Source organism: Crocodylus porosus, unplaced genomic scaffold (assembly GCF_001723895.1).
Source record: "Crocodylus porosus isolate Cpor-Errol unplaced genomic scaffold, CroPor_comp1, whole genome shotgun sequence".
NCBI lineage: Eukaryota > Metazoa > Chordata > Crocodylia > Crocodylidae > Crocodylus > Crocodylus porosus.
Genome location: NW_017728911.1, coordinates 3,925,675 through 3,941,602, shown reverse-complemented (window position 1 = coordinate 3,941,602; position 15,928 = coordinate 3,925,675). Strand labels below are relative to the sequence as shown.

At 48.7% G+C, this 15,928-nt stretch overlaps 1 protein-coding gene across 4 annotated transcripts in view; it reads right to left on the bottom strand.

The window, feature by feature from the left end:
- Positions 1-211: 211 nt before the first annotated feature.
- The window catches only part of CD276 (CD276 molecule), a 55,389-nt gene continuing 39,672 nt past the window's right edge, over positions 212-15,928 (bottom strand). For 3 of the 4 annotated variants that reach the window (XM_019533301.1, XM_019533300.1, XM_019533299.1), the window contains exons 5-8: positions 15,309-15,449; positions 8,856-8,897; positions 6,899-6,934; positions 212-999 (exon numbers count right to left, since the gene is read on the bottom strand). In XM_019533301.1, coding sequence (XP_019388846.1) covers positions 977-999; positions 6,899-6,934; positions 8,856-8,897; positions 15,309-15,449 — 242 coding nt within the window. In that variant the 3' untranslated portion in view covers positions 212-976. The remainder of the gene's footprint in view (positions 1,000-6,898; positions 6,935-8,855; positions 8,898-15,308; positions 15,450-15,928) is intronic. The other variant, XM_019533302.1, reaches the window with a different exon arrangement.

Here is a 15,928-nt window from a genome sequence, read left to right as displayed (position 1 = left end):
CCCTTTGCCTGAGTGCAGGAGAGCTGCTGTGGTTGGAATGCAGGCCCCCAGAGGTGATGGAAAGGAAGGCCGATTGGAGGGGGAAAAAAAAATGACTCTCAGGGTCTCTGTATTTAGGGTCTGCTGGCAGACATCTCATCCCTTCCACCCTTTTTTAAAAGCTGAATTTGGAATGTGGGGACAACCTGGAGCTTGGTCCATGATGATATGAGGGGGAAGAGCAGAGGCTTTGGCAAGCTGGGGGTTGTGAGCATGGAGGACCCCCCTGGGCAGGATGGATCTGAGGGCTGCAGTTCTCAGGGGTATCAGGAGAGCAGCAGCAGAACTGGTTCTTGCATTATTTATGTACTATGAAGGCCAAGACATTGACATCTGGTGCCAAAATAAGGCACTGGGTTCCATTCAGGAAAGGTGCTGGGCACTCTGACCTGACTCAGCAAAGAGTTTGAACACATCCTTAAATATAAACACGAGTTAAAACACCTTGCAGGACAGAGCCTGGTTCCAGTCACTGCCTAGGCTCCCCCAGTAAGCCTGATTCCCCATTGCTCTACATCTGGTGCTGTCACTTACACAGTGCAAAACGTGTGCGAACAGTCATGAATAAGAGTATGGGGCACCCATTCTGCACTAGTGCTGTTGAGCCTTCAACAGAAGCAGGCCCACTGGACTTTGGGCTTCATAAGCCTGGAAGAGAAAAACTGGTGAGGCATGAAGAGTTATTTGACATCTACAGGAAAATGAGACCAACCTAGTAGCATAGCCAGGTCTATGAAGTACATGTGGGTGGAGAGGGGATGGGTTTATGGTGACCTGTTGTCTCTACGGGCAGAATATGTAGTGAGGGTTGACAGGGCTGGGATGTATTGTTCATAAGTTCCCGTGTTCCCTATTGTACACCCCCATGGGAGAGTCTGAAGGTATGCTGCCTGCTACCCTGTGGCACCAGGTGTTGTTTGTGCAGCTCCAATTCCTGTCAGGCAATTTCTTGTTCATTGTCTGAAAAAGAAATAAAAATTGGTGAAGAAATACAAAATTAACTGACCTGCCATGGGGGGCTGGGGAAGGGGAAGGAGACTGTACAAAGATGTGAGAGATCTTCCCATGAGGAGCAAAGAGTACAGCCCTCTCTAGATGCAAGTCTGTCAAAGGGCCCAGCAGCCTGGGCGCCCAGTGGATGTCATACCACATTGAATATTTCCTCACAAAATGATGGGAAAGTGGGTTTTCGGCTAAAAACATTAAAAACAAAATGCCAATTCTGGAATGCCACACAAGTGCCTCATAAGAGCTAAGGTTGGAGACAGTCACACTGCAGCTCTCCTCTTCCACCTGAGCCTCCAGATGGACTTAATCTTATTCTCTAGGATTTGTTCCCAGTCAGCTGCTGGCAAACTTGTCAGTTCCATGGTGGGGAACTGTGGGAAGACACTGGAAGACTCTTCGTTCTCAGGTGACCTTGCCCATGTACTCGCTGCAATTGGGACTGGATTTGTGACCCATGTCTCCACACTGTGCAAAATTCAAGTAAGCCTATCCTTGAGGCTATCCTTGAGGCCTATGTGTCTGGATGGTAGTGAAGGAGTCCATGCCAACCACTACCATGTAAATTAGTGGTTGGCATGGGCTCTCTAGTGGTTTTGAAACTCTTTAAACCTTTACAGGTTTTCATAATTTAATAGCACCCCATTTCACTATCTACATATAAATATTATAATGTAAACATAACATTAATTAATGTGTTATTAATTAATCATGTTACTAAATTATAATATAGACTGTAGAATACATGGAAATCTGTCACTGCCTGTTCCCTAGCAGGTACCAAATGGTAGAGAAGCCTATTTTACATCCCCGAGTTCATTCCCTGCAGAGCAGTCAGTCACCAGTGGTGTGGCACTACACACTTCCAGAGACACAAAACCAGAAGGAAATGAACCATTGGTCTCAATTCAGCTCTCAAACAGGCATAAATAAGGAATAATTCCAATGAAGCCAGTGGAGTGACACCTGGGCAAATGGGAGCAGGCCCAGAGCCCGGCTTTGCAAGCGGTCACAAGACTTGGGGCATATTTTGAGCAGACAGCAGCAACCCAGACAGGAAGCGGTGACGTAAACCTCAGTCCCACAATGCTGGCACAGATATGCTGACAGTCATGCAATTAACCGGCGTGACTCCTGGTGTAGGTTTGAAAGCCAGGCCTTCTCCATGCTGCATGGGCCTTCATAACCCCATGTTGATTTTCCCCCTTGGAAGCATAAGTGACATGAAACTCAGGCTCCCACGCTGTCCCTGGCTCTGCCTGAGCTGCTGATGGGTGACTGGTGCATTATCAGCTGCCTTCCCAAGCAGCTGGAGTGCCAGCTCCATCATAGCTCCCGGCTGGCAGCTCATCTAAAGAAGAAGAGCAGCCCTGCCTACCCAGCTGTGATACCAGTCTGTCTCACAGCAATGCCAGCCTCCTTGCTACCTGGCACCCCTCACTCTAGCCTGCCTTATGTTGTATTTGCTCGATGACTCTTTGCTTGGCTGACAGACAGCTGGGAGCAGCAGGTTACAAAAACACCTTTGGCACAAGGTGGCTGCTGCCCGGGGTCCTCTGCTAAAAGCCACCTGCCACCATGCGCTCCCAGCTGTGACATCAGGGCCAATGAACACAGACTCTGCTTGGAGCACCGGGGCATGCCTTTCTCTTCTTGACTTTGATGTTAGCAGTGTTATATCTGGATTTTGTATTTATAGTGAATCTCACTCCTCTAGTCCCTTGGGCTCACAGAAGAATCCTCTAGCTACCTGCTTCTGCATGGCCTGTGGGAGAGGGCAAAGGGAGGGCACCCCCAGAGGGGACATTCTCATGGAGTGGCACATTCCTGTGCCTAGCTGATGAAACCAGGACTCCTGTAAACAGTGTTTTGTGCAGGCCTGGAGTCCTAACAGGGTCTGAGGAGTGGAGGGTTGGCCACCATCCTCTCTCTCACTCAGAGGCCCTCCACAGCCAATGCTCACCAAGGAGCTCAAAGAACTTCACACACTGTTGAATTTAGGTCAAGACTTGTGCAGAAACTGATGCACAACCTGCTAAGGGCCTTGACCTTATTCACCCTTTGACTGAAGCAAGAAGTAAGTCAGGAGCCCTGGCTGCCAGGCATGGAGTGTAATGACAAGGTCATACTTTCACCCCCAGGGTAACGCCAGAGGAGCTGGTATTCTTAATGTAGCAGAGGTTTCCACAACTGCAAGCCTCCCCAGTCTGCCAGCTGAATCCTGCGTGCCAGGATCACACCCAGGACACAGGGCACTCATGACTGCAGGTACAAATATCAGGCTTCTGGTTGCAGTGCAAAGAGGGCCTGGTTTCCCTTTGCAAGCTTCATGCTGCCCTCCCTCTCATGGGACACCCAGTACTGGAGGGCACCAATACATCAGTGCAGACCCCAACTTCTGAGAACTAAAGCCACATATGCCTAAAGTGACTGGCAAGCAGAGTAAGAAGTGTCCCTCTCTGTGGTGCCCCAAGCGGGCTCTCCAGTTCACTAACACCAGAACTTGGAGATCAGTGCCTTTGTGGTATATATAAGGATTCTTCCATCTATCCTCAGTTAAATGGGCAACCTCAATATCAGCCATATTCCCACTCCTCCATTGGAGTGGCTTCTTCTTATAAGCTACCACAACAGGGAGAAGGAGAAGCAGCAGCAGCTAGATGGGGTAGAGTGGCTTAATGCTGTAGCCAGCATTTCCAAAGGTCTGTGCTTTGGTGGTATCACATTGATGTCCCCATTAAACAAGCAGAGAGGTGGTTCAGGGTCAGTGCTAAGAAATCTCCCATCACTCCCCTTTTCCCAGAGGTTGATTCTGCCCATGAAGCACAGGCTAGACAGAGACAGAGCATGTGTGCATGTTTTCAAAGCTCCTTGCACAGGATTGAAGAAGGGGAAAAGAGAATAAAGCAGCAGGAGAATCCTATAAGAGGCCATTATTCAGGCTACATTTCTGCTGAAAAAGCAGTCAAAGAGCAAGCAAAGGGACTCCTCAAAGATAGAGGGTTAAGCAAACAACCTGCATGGGAGATGAAAAGTGAGGAGGCAATGAAGACAAGCACATGCAATCTGCTGAGGCTTGCAGGGAAAAGATAAGGCCAGAGAGAGGAGAAGAGAAAAAAAACCCAGGCAAGTTAGTCCTCTAGCTAAAGGTGTGAAGGGAAGTAAGAAAGTAAGGGCTTTTTATTAATCATTCAGGATGAAAAGAAGCACCAGAGAGAAAGTAGGGCCATTAATAACAAAGGAGGAGGAAGAATTAATGGTGACTCAACAATGGCTGACAGACCAAACCTCAGTTAAAACATCTGCTTTGAACAAGAAAGGAAACGTGTTTCAACCACTGAGAAGATCCCAGGAAGAAAATAAGTTCGCAAAGAGTAGGTGTGAGAATATACAAAAAAATCTAACTGCAACCCAGCTGAGCAGGACCCTTCATTTTAAAGACATTGTCTAATTAATTCAGGATGAGGATTTTCAGAGCTATCAGCCAAAGTTAGGAACCCTGTTTCCTTCGATTTTTATTGAGAATTCACTCCTGGCTGCCCCGTGGAAATCTCCTCCTCAGAGCACATGGGACACGTTTGGTTTCATCATGGAGAACTTTCAAAGTAACAATCATTTGAACATATGTAGTTCTAATCTTCCCAAAAGGAAGGAAGAGCAGTTTTGATAATGACTATTTCAAAGGCCCAACTGCTAGGAATAGTGAAATAATAGAAGTTAATAGGAGGGGGAAAAAAGTAACTGAACAGCTAAAGTGTAATGGATCCATCATCCAAGATGGCCCCATGCTTGGATGAGATAAGCTCATGACTGAAGAGCAACAGCCTAAAACAGATCCTGAACAAAAAGGAGGCCATGTGGATGGGCAGAGGAAAATGCACGGATGAATTGACAGCGACAGTGCAGTCTCGTTTGCTGGAAAATAATCTTGGGATCTTTACTGATGCTACGCCCTTGTATCATATCCTTGCCTAATGCTTCCTAGCACCTCTGGTTGGCTGGGCAATACCAGCCCACAATGGCAGACAGGGACCTGGCCTCAGCGAATCATGCCTTCAACACCTCTCAGCTGAACTACAGCAAGGCAGGGTATTTTGTCAAAATGCCTCTGACACATAAGAAACTCCAACCCAGAGCACTGCAGCACATCTCAGCCCCACACATGCCTGCAAGCCCTTCAAACCTGCCCTCTACCTCTCTACAACAGCACTCTGCAAAATTTTTAATCATATTCAAGGGCTCGATTCTTATCTCTGAGGTGTTCCTTGGCTAGGGCCCAGGACATCGAAAGGATTGTCTACAGCTCTGCAATGCAAAACACGGCTGCATGCTTCACAACAGACACAGTGAAATTTCCTTTAACAAAGGCAACAACTCATCCGTGCAGGAGACAGAGCTTTCTTGAGGACTGGACTGAGACTCTGGAATGAATTCCCCTAGGAACCGAAGACAATCGCAAACCTCCCCATCTTCTGTACATTTAATACACTCCTAGCAGGTGCTCAGACACTACACTGATAAGTGCGGTGTATGAATATGGCAGGAAGGGGAGGGAAGGGAAGGGAAGCTGCACTAGATACTTGGAAAATATACATTTTAGCCAACCTGACTCTTCTCTCTAAGAGATTACAAAATCAATGGATGATGGAAATGCAATAGAGAGAAAAATAATGTGCTTGGATTTTAGTGATGATACTACTGAACTTAGCTAAAAGTCTTACTGGAAAATTGGATTGTCTTGGGATAAAATCACTGATGTGAACTGAAAAGTGGCTGAAAGTCCATGAACAAAGAAATGGAGCTAAGCAGAAATGGATCAATGCTAGGGGCGGTGTCAAGGGGTACGGAGTCCAGACCAGGGCTAGCTCTGGTCTAACTTAACATCTTCATAGCTTATCTGGCAGTGAAAGCCAATAGCCTGCTAATAAATTCACAGCAGGGTGACACAGAGCAGTGAGGCGCTGCAAACACCATGGAGATAAAGGGACTGCGACCGGAAACACACTACAGAATTTTGCCAGCATCACTAGGTTGGTTAAGTGTGTGAAAACATCAGTGCTCAACCGGTGTTGCTTTGACAGCCACGCACCGCTATGGCCACAAAAGAAGGCCTCTTTCAGTTTGGCTTATATTGTTGTGGAGGTGGCATAGCTAAAAAATCCCTTCTGATGGTGAAAACGGACTCTCCACTTGGAATGGAGGAAGGGAGGAGGCTGCAGACACAGCTGTCTCTGCATAGCTACATCAGTACAGGTTCCACAGCCTTGGAAAAGCCGCTTGAAAGATCAGAAGGGCCGGAGTCCAACACCATATAGTAGAGCCGTGTGGCCAGCCTGCAGCATGCACACCACCACGGGCACGGGCAATTTCTATGTGTGCAACGGATGAGACAGGAAGCCTGGGGCAGGGAGCAGAAAGCAAAGCAACAGATCAGGCAGGGGAAGTGGATTGGCCTGGTACTTGTGGGGGGGTTCAGGGCTTACCTTCTGCCACACCTGCCAGAAAGGTTGGCCTCCCACTACACTAGCACAGCGCCTGGTAGCATTTTCAGGGTGTGGGACAGAATGATCCAGCTTGGGTCACAAGCAAGTGGGCAAGCAAGCATCTGGACCCAGCCACTGCCACTGCAGCACCAGGAGAGCTCCAACCACTGAAGCACCACATTTGAGAGCTGGATTAAATGGCTGGATTTGGCCAACAGGCTGTAGGCTGCTGGCCCTGTACTAGAGCTTTCAATGGGAAGCTGTGCTGGTTCATCAGGTGTTCAGTTAGCTGTGTATGTTGCCAACTGGCACCTCTCCCTCCAATGGACCCTGCAGGCAAATGCCAATGGCAAAAAGAAAATACCTCTTACCTTCTTTGTTCTCTGCACTCTTCAAAGGCTGCAAAGCTGTTGGAAAGAAGAGGAAAGATACAGAATGGTGCTTAATTTGCTAATGAGGGCTCAATATGTGACAATTAGCAGTAGACTTAGCATTAGGAAATAGACAAGACCTGACCATATCTCTGAACGATAATACAATCCAGGATCCCTCTTTCCCTCTGCCCACCCAGTTTAAATCAGTAACCCTAGCAGCTGGTCCTGACTGTTGTTACAGGAGTACTTGTTGTCTGCATATATGTAAATAGAGTTAACAGATAATATGCCAGTAGATCGCACTCATGTTTATGTAGCATGAGTTTTATACATTGCAAATGGCTCCCTGTGCAGCTGTTTCTATCAGCTCTTAACAAAAGCCAGCGTCCTGATCAGGCAGAGAAAGCCTGCTTCCTTTTACACAAACATTTTCCAGGCCCTCTTATGGAAACAGCTGCAGCAACATGAAAACAGTGGTTGCTGCATCTTCAGCTTCCAAATTCCAGCATTCACAGAATCCAAAAACTAACTGCTGAAATTTACAATAGAGATTCAAAAATCAATCTTGTGTTTATTTGGAGGTGGGGCCAAATGACTGATCTGGGGAGAAGGGGTGCACGGTTTATCTTCCAGCAAAATTTAATGAAGGGGAAAAAACATCTCTTTGACGATTCACAGCATTTATCAGCTTCCCACAACAACTGTGCTCGCCAGCTTCCACCACAAACCAAGCCTCACTCCTTACATCTTGCAGGCAGCGAAACCAACAAGGAGATGGGATCCCAGGCACGCTGATGCCCAATGAGAGATTAGGCACAAGCCAATCTGTACACAACAAGGCTATTGTTGTGCTCAGAGCAGATAAAGGGAATCACCAGGCATATAATTAACTCATTTGATTACAGCAGAGCGCTGCTATCGTTTTTTATTAAAAGATAACATGGCTTATCAGGGACCTGCCAGTCTGCTCATGGGTTGTGGGGGTTCACTGACAAGCCAGCTGGGCTGCCTCAAAAAGCTGCGGAACAGGATCTGGGTACCCGCATAATAATGTATGTCATCAAGTGCGTGCAACAGGGTGTGCAGGCATGTTGTTGTAAATATGTGACAGTGTGTACAAGGTCAGGCATCAGCATAGTATTGCATGCACACAGTCCATTCGTGCAACACTTCATACCACTATATCCATCTCTCTGTGCATCCATCTACCTGCGGTAGAACCATGGGCTCTTCACAACTGTTTATGAGGCATGTGGAGGTGTGTGAGTGTGCAACCTGATATACCCACATGGTTGTGCCCATGCAGCAGCATGCACAGAAGGTGCAGTGTGCATGGCTCTATGTACCCATGTTTGGGCCTCAGTGGCTTTATGTACAATGTGCACAGTTCACTGCATATGTGAGCATGCATATGCAACATGCACATGGACAAGTATAGGTAGACAAAACTGTGTACATGTGACCTGTGTGCTCTAGTACGCACTCATGATTGCACATCCAAGGGGTGGCACATTGGCTTTATCTGCTTGTCAGACATAATCTCAAGGCCAGGAACTGCCTTTACTCTTAACACTCTCATGAGTTTCATGTTTTTGAGCATTGTGGGATTGACAGCCTGGGACCTTGGCAGGACATGCTTCCAGAGCACAGCTCCCTGCAGACTGGAAAGTCAGTCTGCCTGATCACAAAGTCCCAGGGAAACTAAATTCCAACTGCCAACTGGACTCAGCATGGGATACAGTACACCAAGAACAGCCACTAATAGCACATGCAGCCAGGCAAACCACTCTGTGCCCCAGTTCAGCAAGTAGGGTAGTACAGGGAGGATAAAACCAATCCATTGTCCTCTTGGGTTTCTCCTTTATCAACCCTGACCCTGACATTAAATCCAGGCTACTCCCCCCAGCACCAGGCACCTATTCAAAGAACAGTGCCTTTTTGAGACCTGACTTACCTGTCTTGGGTTCTTCTCCATCCTCATCCTGATCCTCCATGCCTGCAAAAGCCATGTATATGTGAGAGAGAACTGCACAGAGAAATCATCTGGTGAATGGAAAAGGTTTAAGAGGCTCTGCTGACGGTCCGCAGTCCTAACCCACCACTGTGCTGCTATTCTGGGCCTGTCCCTCCCAGCAATTCCAATGCCCTTCACTTTGGGCCCAAAGCCCCTGCTAAGCCAGATTTCCTCTGCACCTCCCATTATGCCAGTGCCCCTGAGTCCCAACCAGCAGTTCCACCACTATTCCAATTGTTCCATGCTCTCCCTACATGCACATGGCTCTGCTCATGCCCCACTGTCCCAGCCTGCCCTCCCACACAAATACAGCTTTGCAGGTCCCAGCTATCCTCACCCCAGCCGCCAAGGGAAGAAGGTTGAAACATTTCCCCTGAAGAGGGGTGGATGACCCAAACATTTGTGTTCATCAGCCCCAGTAAGGAAGAGGCAGGGGGGGCATGGAGGAGCCTTAAGATACTGAATGATGGCCTTTCTACACCTGCTCACTGGATCAAATAGATACAGGCAGGGCCTTGCCTGAAATAATGACTTATTAGCAGCACATATGGAAAGAGGGGTGTGTAGAGGCAGTCACTTGATGTGCTTAGTGGACCTCCCCCAGAGCAGGAGCCAAGGAAGGGGGTATGCCTGCCAGTCTGACCCACCTTTGCTAGCTGTGTTGGTCTCTCCCAGGAACAAGGCATGTCTGAGAAGTTGGAGTATGCCGAGAGATAGCCAGAGCCTTTGGGAAAGAGTCACAGAGGAGGAGACCAGCCCCAGGCTGCCCCCTCCATTATCTCAATGCCAGAGCCACTCCCAGTCCAAGGCTCCTGAGCTGTGAGGCATTGCAGCAAGCAGCCCAATGCTTTGGTGCCACGGCTGCCTCGCTAGTAATCCCAGAGCAGAGCCGGGCCCCAGTGACTGACGACTGAGATCTCCTCCCCTCAGAAGGGAGGCAGATCAGCCTGAAGTGGCATGGACACCTGGCTCTCCCCCACCGGCTTCTTTATTTATAGCAAACCTGCCATCTGGAGCTATGCTTGGAGAATGGCTGAACGAGGCTCAGTGTTCCCAGACTGGGAGCTTAGGGAGGGGACGGGTCTAGAGGCCTCCAACAAGCCTCAGGCTCTAGAATCGGTGGTGCCCACAGAGCCTTTGCTCCACAATACAAAATGGCCAAACAGGACTGCCTCTTCCACTTCTACCCTTGCAGGTAGCATGGGTGCAAGCAGTGCCATCAGACAACCCCTTCTAATACTTCTGCCAGCATTAACACTGATAACTCTGGATACTCTGCTAGTCATGGAAGTGCCCAATCCCCATTGACAGCTTGCTGAATTCTTGGCATCAGTGACTTCCAGCCACAGTGAATTCTGCTAAATGCTGTGAAAAGGAAGTATTTCCTTGAGTACATGATATATGTGCCCCTTTTCAAACTGGTGGAACAATGGAACACTTCCTTCCGTGTATGTTAGTTGCTATAGGTTCATATACCACCTACCCTCTTGCAGAAACAGCTAAATTAGCTGCCCCCACCCCTCCCCCCCATGGCTCTGGTTAGGCAGTAGGAAATGCCCTCTAACTACAAGGAGAGTTAAGTGCTGGAGTAGATTACCGTGGGAGCTTGTGGAACCTCTGTCATTGGAGGTTTCTAAGATAAGGTAAGATAAGCATCCGTCTGGGATGTTTTAGCAATACTTGATCCTGCCTTGAGGCAGGGAAATGCACTAGATGAACTCTCAAGGTCCCTTCCCACTCTATTTTCTATGTTTCTAGTTTATGGTGCCAAAAGTCTTGGGTTCATATTCTGAAGCAGCCTTGGCACCAGCGGTGAATATTAGCCCCCAGTCTATGCTATGCAAGAGATCAGCCTAGAGGATCAAAACAGCCCCTCTGGCCTTAAAAACTATTCATAATTTGTTACTCTGGGTTTGGAAGACATGGGAAATACACACCCCCAATCCACCTTCTCTAGATGATTCATTACAATATGCTTCCTTCACTGGCACAGCCTTGGAGAGGTAAGACAGTGACAGAAAAGTCAGACATTTTTTCTCTCCCTCCTGAAGCACCAGAATCAATGGATTCCGTCTGCAACATCCTCCTTGCTGCCAGAAAGAGGAGGGCAAGAACTCAGTAAGCCTGGGTGGGGTTTTGCAGGGCCAGGCATTAGCAAAAGCCATCTTTTGCCTTGAGAAAATGAGTGGGCTGGACCTAAAGTCGGTAGGGGACGATGTACAGGGCATGCCAACAAAGCTGTTTTTCCAGCCGCTTTGAGCACACTGCCTTTTTAAAGGTGCAAAGATCCCTTTTCCATGCAAATGCCCCTCTGTAAATAAAGAGCTGAGAAAAGGACAAGGATCCAGAAACTACAGAGCGGGGGGGAGAATGATTTTTCAAACAGGGCTTTTCAAAGTGCTTCCTGGGAGACATCGGCAGGGCTTTAATTAATTCTTTCAAAATTGAACACATGCAGGCAGGGATAAAGGAACAAGAGAGGCAGAGCGCAGAGCATCTGTGTCTCATGCTATTTCCTTGTGTCAATACGCTTGACATTTCCATGGTGGCAAGTGCTAGAGGCATCTTCTTAAATGAGAAGCTGTGTGTGTGCTTGTGTGTGTGAGAGACAGGCACAGACACAGAGAAAGCCTGCTTGTATGTGTTTGCATTTGTGTGCGACCGGGTGTACGAATGTGCGTGCCTGTAAGAGAGAGGTTAAAATCTGAGTATGCCTCTGAGAGGGAAAGCAAGAGAAACAGTGTTTGCTTTTATGTATATAAAGAACTGAAGTGTGTGTGTGCTCGCGCGTGTGCGCACACACACTTGCATGCCATCCCATGCGTGTTTGCAGCTGCCTATCTGTCACTTCAGAAGTTGCCTCTCTTCCACTGGAGGAGGATGCTGCTTCAGTGAAGAAAATGTCAGGCCAGATTGGGAGGCAGGTTCTGCACATCTGTCTCTTGGCTCACGCCACCTTGCTGCTTCCAAAATGTCTGCCACACATCCCTCACCAACAAACAAGAACAATCAACCCTCCGGGGCAGTTCAGCTCCCCAAGCAGAGGCTGGCATAAGGGTCTCAGTAGGTGCGTCAATCACCAGATCAAAGGCATCAAAGGCTGCTGCTGCCAAACTAGGATCTTACTCCCAAGGGTCCGAGAGGTCCAAGAGGGCAGGGTCCGAGAATACCAGACAACCTTATTTAACCCAAGGGATAGGGGCGTATCACAAATCTGGGAATAGGGTCTGGGGCAGATACCCAGTGCACACAGTACAACAACACAGCGTAAAAACCTTGGTTCACTGAGGCATCTCAGTCAAAGGGATTAATCCTGTGATCAATTTTTGGACACATCATTTTAGTGACAGCACTGCAAGCTTACATTCTGCTCCCACTAAAATAGCACAGCTACGAAACCAGCCACGTGAATCTGGAAACCTGCCTTTCACAGTCATTTTGCTTCACCTTCTGGCAGTAATAATGCCTTGCCCCTTCCTCCACGGATCTCACACCGCTGGGAAGAGTTCAGCACCGTGCCCCACAGCAACAATCCCTAACTCTTCCCTAATGTTTTTTACCAGTAAATCTCAAAACACTTCACAAAAGAAGTCACTATTACTGCCCTCTTTTACAAGTGAGAAAAGTTAGTACAGGGAGATAAAGGGGCTTGCCAGGGGTGAGTCTGGCAGTAGGACCCAAGTCTACCAAATGCAAATCTTGTATTCTGTCTGCTAGGTCGCACCTTAGGCCAGTGCAGAACCCATCCTTTCCAAGCTAAATAACCAAGCACAAATGTTTAAAGGCTCTCTTGCTGACTGGGTAGTTTTCCCTGGTCACCTTCTCAGCAGGAAACAGGTGTGACTGGGTAAGAAGCCCAACCCGCAGCTATGCTTTCTGCCTTTATTCAGCTCTCTACTGAATACGTGGCAGCAGACAGAAGAGCCAGGGGAGGAATTCCTAGACTAGCTTGGCAGTTTTCACTGACATTTAAATGTTTTCACAGATTTTATGGACAAGCAATTTTCCCCCTAGCATTCTCCTCTTTTCCTTTCTTCCGACAGGCCGTAAGTTAACCTACAGCCCAGATATCACTGGGATGAGCAGTGAATGTCATCCACGTATCAAGCCAATTCCCCTGCTTTACTCCTCTCCCATCCCATTACTGCCTTCTCCAAACACACAGCTGGACCACCTTCCCATCCATATGAAGTGGCCAATGCCTGGGTGCAGCTGAAAAGATGTTAGTAAACATGCTAAATGTGCTGGTTAGTATACAGTAATCTGTCACTGCCCTCTCCTGGCTGGGGACCTAAAGGAGAAAAAAGCCCAACTAACAGGACCAACAGGCAGATCAGAGTCTGGTGTTGCTCCTGTGGTAGACACAGGGAGGCGATGTGTTTCATCCCCATTGTGGTGGGCGCATATGTTTGCTGATGGCTGTGACGTTTGGATAGCTGCAGCTCCTCAGCCTTGCGGCTTCCCGGGGACATTCTAGCCACCCTCATTTCACCCAAGCATGATCCAGAATCACAGAAAATGAGGGTTGAAGGGACCTCAGGAGGTCACATCTAGTTCAACCCCTGCTCAAAGCAGGACCATCTCCAACTAGAACATCCCAGCCAAGGTTTTATCTAGCAACTTATGATACTTGTTTGGAAAACAGAGGGGCACCCTGAGACTTCTCTACAGAGGGGCTCACCCTAAGACTTCTCTGCGCCTGCAGGTCATCTCCATTGCTACAAATGGAAAGAGATTTCTGTTGACGCCAGGAAGCCTGAAATTAAACCATTCCACATTTGAGGTGAACAAGCCACTGTGATCCATATCTCAAGCCTGAGTGAGCAGGGGAGCTAGACCAGATATGAACCCTGTTCTGACAAGATTCTTGAGTGTTTCTGTCCCTGCTATAGGCTATTTTAGGGCTATCCAACTGGTGGCCTATTGGCCACACGCAGTCTTTGAGAGGTTAAATGGCAGCTCTTGCACTCCCATCCAGCTGGCACAAAGTCTCTGGGCTCCCCCTCCCTCTTCTGGCTTCCCTTGTAGAGTGTGGCACAGCACAGCATGGGGTGCTCACAGTGAATCCAGAGCTGCACAATATGGTGCTGTGATGAGAAGGGGTGTCCACATGTGGTCATTGCTTAGCGGTTGGACAGCCCTGGGCCATGCGAGTGGCTTAGAGTGGGGTGGGAGAGGCACATGTGGGACCAACAGCACTCTCTATAGCCAGGTATAACACAGGCCAGTGTGGCAGCAGCCTTCCCATGCAGCGCTCTGCCAATGCACCTCAACCCTGAGCAGAGGTGTCAGGGTTGAGATGTACCAGGATCGGGCCCAAGGGTTGGAGCAGTCAGTCATGTCAAACCTGGATCGCTTGGAAGCACTGTCAGGGGCCTCTGGGGTGAAATGCTCTCAGTCCCTCTCAGTCAGCCAGGAGATGCCCTGGGGTGGGCATTGAGCACACCTACCTACGCAAGAACTGGCTCTCACCACCCCTTTCCTTTGCTCACAGTCTCATTAAACAGGCCTCAAAATGTGCCCCATTCAGGACGCTGCCTGCCAGCCTCCTGGCTGCCCCCTACGGAGATAAGAGGCCTTTTGGAGCATTGCTGAAAACCAGGTATTAGTTATTAATGACACATGCACTCACACAGAGCAGTGGGACCCGTACTGCCCCCTCCACTGCACTACAGACTTGGCTGCCATGGAGCAGGCGGCTCATAGTCTGGCACGGCGGAGACCAGGAGAATCCTACATTAGACCACCTTCACCCTGCTCCTTTCTAACACTTATCTTATAAATGGCCCTTGATCCAAAGCATAGAGGGGCTTCTCACCTTTCAGAACAGTCTTCAATCCATTTTAACCCATGTAAAAAACTTATCACAGGCACCGGATATACACTCATTCCCCAGCCCCTGCCCCCACCAGAGTTAGGTCCCCGGAGGCAGGTTAATCTTCTGAGGCGACAAACCAGTTGTCATCCATATTTCAAGAGGTTTTCTCTGTCCAGTCAATAACTGTCTTGAATTATCAGCTTCTCTCAGGCCACAAGCCAGAAAAAACATGCATTACCCTCAGCAAAGAAGTCAGAGCATCATCGACTGAGATCCAGGGAGACAGGCTCCCGTCACCTTGTGCAGAGAGGACAGCACCACGGGCATTATGGCTGCTACGTCTTAATACCCTCCTGCCCAAAGAATTCCCAAGTGCTTTAAAAGCTCTGGAGCAAAAGGAAAGGGAACTTCCCACCACTTCCCTGAAAGGGAGGCCCCTGATTCCAGTGGGATGCAAACACATGCTTGAAGGCTTCCCTGAACAAAGATGCCTCTCTGAACTGAAGGCTGACTGCCTCCAAGAACTCCCCACCACCAGCACCAGCACCAGCACCAGCGCCTCTTGGGCTGTTTACCTGCATTCTCTTCCTCTTCCTTACAGCTCTGGCGAATCTTCTTCCGGCACACATATGCCAAAGCACCCAGCAAACCAAGGAGGCAGATAGCAAGAGCGATGGTCACCCACAGGGCCACAGCAGGGAATGTGAGGTGTTGGCCTTGAGGAAAGAGAATAGAAAAACCATGACTGTCAGTACTACCACCAGAAGCTGCACCAGGACCCTACGTTCTCCATCCATGGTAGGGTCACGTCTGATGGAAAAGTGACACTGGATGCTTGCTGTCCTGAGCATCAGCTTCAAAAATGCCCACGCTCAGCAAAATGCTTCATGGCTTGCTTAACTCTGTGAGCATGACTGCAACACTGATTTCAATAGATCTGCTCTTAGGCTTTAAATTAGACACCTTCTTAAGAGCCCCACTGAGTCATGACTGGGGGTGATACATGTTGGAGATTTCTGGACCACATCTCTGTGGATCTCAGTGGTCCACTGACCCATGTTCACTCAGGAGCTCTCACAGTCCCTCCCAATGCAGTGATCAGCAACTGTCCAGAAGGCTCAGATGACCCAATCCCAATCTGGATCCTCCTCTGATATCCAGAAGTCTGCTGGTGAACCTCACCAGAAAGGTCGTC